Source organism: Neoarius graeffei, chromosome 20 (genome assembly GCF_027579695.1).
Source record: "Neoarius graeffei isolate fNeoGra1 chromosome 20, fNeoGra1.pri, whole genome shotgun sequence".
Taxonomy (NCBI): Eukaryota; Metazoa; Chordata; class Actinopteri; order Siluriformes; family Ariidae; genus Neoarius; species Neoarius graeffei.
The window spans coordinates 7,536,689-7,540,926 of NC_083588.1; the positions used below are offsets into that span (position 1 = coordinate 7,536,689).

At 41.9% G+C, this 4,238-nt stretch overlaps 1 protein-coding gene across 1 annotated transcript; it reads left to right on the forward strand.

Moving 5' to 3' along the window:
• The first annotated feature begins 918 nt into the window (after positions 1 to 918).
• Positions 919 to 2,767, forward strand: LOC132869142 (uncharacterized). The gene is made up of 2 exons (XM_060902491.1): positions 919 to 2,473; positions 2,726 to 2,767. Exon 1 carries the CDS (start codon positions 996 to 998, stop codon positions 1,965 to 1,967), a length of 972 nt encoding a protein of 323 aa, XP_060758474.1. The 5' UTR covers positions 919 to 995; the 3' UTR covers positions 1,968 to 2,473; positions 2,726 to 2,767.
• Positions 2,768 to 4,238: the final 1,471 nt, after the last annotated feature.

Here is a 4,238-nt window from a genome sequence, read left to right on the forward strand (position 1 = left end):
CATGTTCTATTGATCAGCTGACCCCAAAAGAGCTCAAAGTCTCCCAAGATTTAGACCCAGTCATTGGACCCATCAAACAAGCCCTTGAATCTGGCACGGTACCAGTCCGGTCTAATACTGACCCACCTGATGTTGTCCTGCTCAGCCGAGAAAGCTCAAAGCTTGAGATAAAAGATGGAATACTCTACAGAGTTAAAAAGACACACATAGGCACAGAGACCAAACAATTGATCCTACCTGAGAGGTATAGAACTGTAGTATTGCGAGCACTTCATGATGAGTGTGGACACTTGGGTGTGGAAAGAACCTCTGAACTGCTCAAAGACCGATTCTATTGGCCCCGCATGACTGCAGATGTAGAGCATTACATCAAGACTTGTGGAAGGTGTGTCACGAGAAAGACGCTTCCTCAGCATGCAGCACCATTGAATCAGATCACTAGTAATGGCCCGTTAGATTTGGTCTGCATTGACTTCTTGCAGATAGAGCCAGACAGCAAGGGGATCACAAACGTGCTAATAGTGACTGATCATTTCACAAGATATGCACAAGCATTCCCCACAAAGGATCAAAAAGCAGTCACAGTTGCCAAGGTATTGTGGGAGAAATATTTTGTGCACTATGGTCTCCCAGCAAGGATACACTCAGACCAAGGCAGAGACTTCGAGAGTCGTCTGATCAAAGAGTTTCTCACTATGCTGGGAATCAAAAAGTCTCGCACATCCCCGTACCATCCTCAGGGCGACGCCCAACCTGAACGTTTCAACAGGACATTACTGGCAATGCTTGGGACTCTGGAAAATGTAAAGAAGCAGGGTTGGAGTCAGCACATTAGTCAATTAGTACATGCGTACAATTGCACCAAGAATGATGCTACAGGATACTCTCCCTATTTCCTGCTGTTCGGCAGAGAGGCAAGGTTGCCTGTTGACCTCTGTTTTGGTACTGCCCTGGATGGAACGAGCGAGTTATCTCATATTCAATATGTCAAAAAGATGAGACAAGAGTTGCAGCAAGCCTATCAACTTGCCACCGAGACAGCCACTAAAAACCATCTGAGGAACAAATCACGTTATGATCAACGTGTGAGAGATCAGCCATTGGCGGAAGGTGACAGGGTCTTAGTGAGAAATGTTGGCCTTACAGGGAAACACAAGTTGCAAGACCGCTGGAAGTCTACACCTTATGTGGTGATCAAAAAATTGCCTAACTTACCCGTCTATAGAGTCAGACCAGAATATGGCAATGGAGGTGTTAAGACACTTCACAGAGATCATCTCTTGCCAATCGGTTACTTGGTCAGGATGCCAAATCCCTCACTGAACACTGAATCTATCAGGAAACCACCAGTGACTAGGATGCAGGATGCACATAGACGCCAGAAGCCGCACTTACCACTTGATCAATGGTCTCATGTTTCTTCCTGTTCGGAATCGGAGTTCGAGGATGTACATGAATGTCAATTCCTGGATGTGGATGAAGTCAGGAGAGTCATTTCAACTCCTCGCCACCAGTCTGGAAATCACTCACCATCTGAGTATGAAAATTCTGAGCTGTCTGAGAGTGAGCCAGAATTGGAACAACATGAGGAGTCAACAAAGGATGTTGCCTCTCATCAGTCAGAAAATGAGGAAGTGCATCCCAGTGATACTGCGGAAGACACTGATGTAGAGCCAAGAGCTCACGCAAGACATAACTATACAATGAATGACATGCCAAGGATCAGAAAGTCACAGCGGGAAAAGAAGCCTGCTATCCGCTTAACTTATGATAAACCCGGACATTCTACTGAGGAACCTGTGACCATTGTGCATCATGGAATGGTTATTCAGTTGACCCTTAGTTCTCAAGACAGAGAGGTTAAAACCCCAGTCAAAAACTACAAATGTTCTCAAATGTCGCGTAATAAATCAAGAACAACACCCGCCCAGCCTAGGTGTAAAAGATGGTCAGATGAGGACATCTAGACATTTAGAAGGGGGAGGGTGTAGCCCGGTCTTAAAAGATTTCAGTTAAGACAGAGACAAAGAAATGTGTAAATAAATAAGCTTTAATGTTTAAAAAGTCACTCTAAAAAAAAAAAAGTTCAGTAAAGCAGTTAAATAATTAAAATCCTTATAGGCAGATTGATTCATCTTTGTTATATTGTTTGATGTAATTCAGGTTATTGGAGAAAGTTTGTTCGATATGCACATAGAAAGCGTGTTAGGTACAACCTAGCCTTGCAGGGAATAAGGTTGACAATCTTGGGTTTATTCAATCACACTGGTTGTTTATTCGTTAATTGGCCAGTAAGAGGTGCATAGAGGCGGGATATAGAGGAAACCCCGTACTGTGAATAACAGGGCTCAGTCAGAGGTTAATAGACAAGCTGTGGAAGACAGTGGAAACGTGGTGGCAGTGTGTGGTGTTTATACGTGGATGGATGCAGAGTCTCATCAAGCTGTGTCAGACATCATATCTCTTGCCGAAGGTAAAACTAACCTTTGTGTATATTGTGTAATGTTTCATTTTGATCCATGTTGTTAATAGAGATAATGCTAATTGCCGTTAGCGCATTAGCACGCTAGCCTATTAACACGTTATTCACTTGGTAGCAAATACTGTTTCCTGTTGTGGTTAATGTGTGTTAGCATGATGACTTGTGTAAAGCCCGGCATGATATGAGTTAATAGTTTGTGTTAGGTCTAAGTGACTTAAAGAAATGCTGTTGTACATCTATCAGACTGTGGACCAGGAAGTCATCCTTGGACTCTTTTGGATGGGTAGATGTGCTTTGCGCCAAGTTTGCCGTAGTGAACTGGGTTGCCCGTACCCCCGGTATCATCGTTATCCCCTCGCTCATCTTCTAGCCAGTTACAGCCCTCTTTTGCCCTTTATCCTCTCCAAGACTTGTGAGTAACTATTGATCAGTGCACTGCTATTTTTCTTTTGCTTGCGTACAAGTGAAGCGGCCATTTTGTTTTAGGTCTCCACGCTCCCAAGCAACGACTCAGGCCTGCAACGAGTTGTATTTTTTATTTTTTTCTCAAAAGAGAGACATTATTTTATTTTGTTGCAGAGTGTGCGTGCGTGCGTGAGTGTGTGTGGGCCTGTTAGGTAAAACTAAAGGTGAAAAAAGTGGTAAATTAACAAGAATACTGATGTCTGAGAAATTCTAAAGGTAAATTCATTCAGGGCTATTCATTTCTGTACTACCTTTAATTGTTATTGATATTATTTACTTTTTGTGTTAACTAAATTCACAATTTGGATTTAAGGAGTGTGTGTCATGTGTATATTTGAAGGGGTGGTTGAGTAAAAAGGGTAATAAGTTAACCTAATTCTTAGTGGGATTCAAAATAGGTGGAAACTTATTGTAATTTTGCAGCTAAATGGAGGCACCGCCAAATAATTAATTATTTCATTATCAAGTTAACCATTTAAAAAACTGGTAAGTTCATTTCATTTCCTTTCATTTGTTCCTTTTACGTTAAACCACAGATATATGTACCCAGGACCCCGCCCATAGTACTACAACACTAGATGTATCCAATTAGCTACATGGGACGGGTGTTACACATATAGAGAAACTCATAACAAGGATTAGATACAAAATTTAGGGTGATAATTTTTATCTGTGCTTGAGGACACAAGTTCCTGTCCTGCCCACTTCTGCATTTATTTTTCTTTGCAATATTTTCTCACAAACTCTGTTGGTTCTTTTCCCCACAATATAATCACATTAGTCCTTTAAAACACAGTGATGTGAACAAGGATGAAGCAGAAAACGTGTCACGCAGCATCACATGAGCTCCCAATACACTGCCATATTCATGTTTCTGGTCTTTTGTGGCTCCAACAAGCTTCATATCTGACCACATGCTCCTGTGACTTCATGAGAGCAGATTCCCCTCCTGGTGCACACCTCAAGATTGTACTTTTCTCACAACTATTTTTTTTCTTTTTTTTCCAAAATGAAACATATTTTCAGCCACATTGTTGGACATCAGCCCTCTCTCATTCCATTTAATCTCTGAGTCATTTGAACCTCAACATGTTGGGCAGATGTTGTCGAAGTAGAGAAAGAGCGCCTCTCAGAGGACTTGAAGCAAAATGAAAAGCAGAATGTTCATGATGCTGTTTATAATAAATGACTCTGCGCTTCAGTTTCCTGCTGAGGGAATATTTACAGCTCATGAGGATGTGCTTGTGTCAGTTTTTGTACAGCTCTGGAGTCTGTTGTGTCAGTGTGAGTC

Coding starts and splice junctions, on each gene's coding strand:
- LOC132869142 (XM_060902491.1), top strand. CDS start 996: ATGAGACAAGAGTTGCAGCAAGCCTATCAACTTGCCACCGAGACAGCC.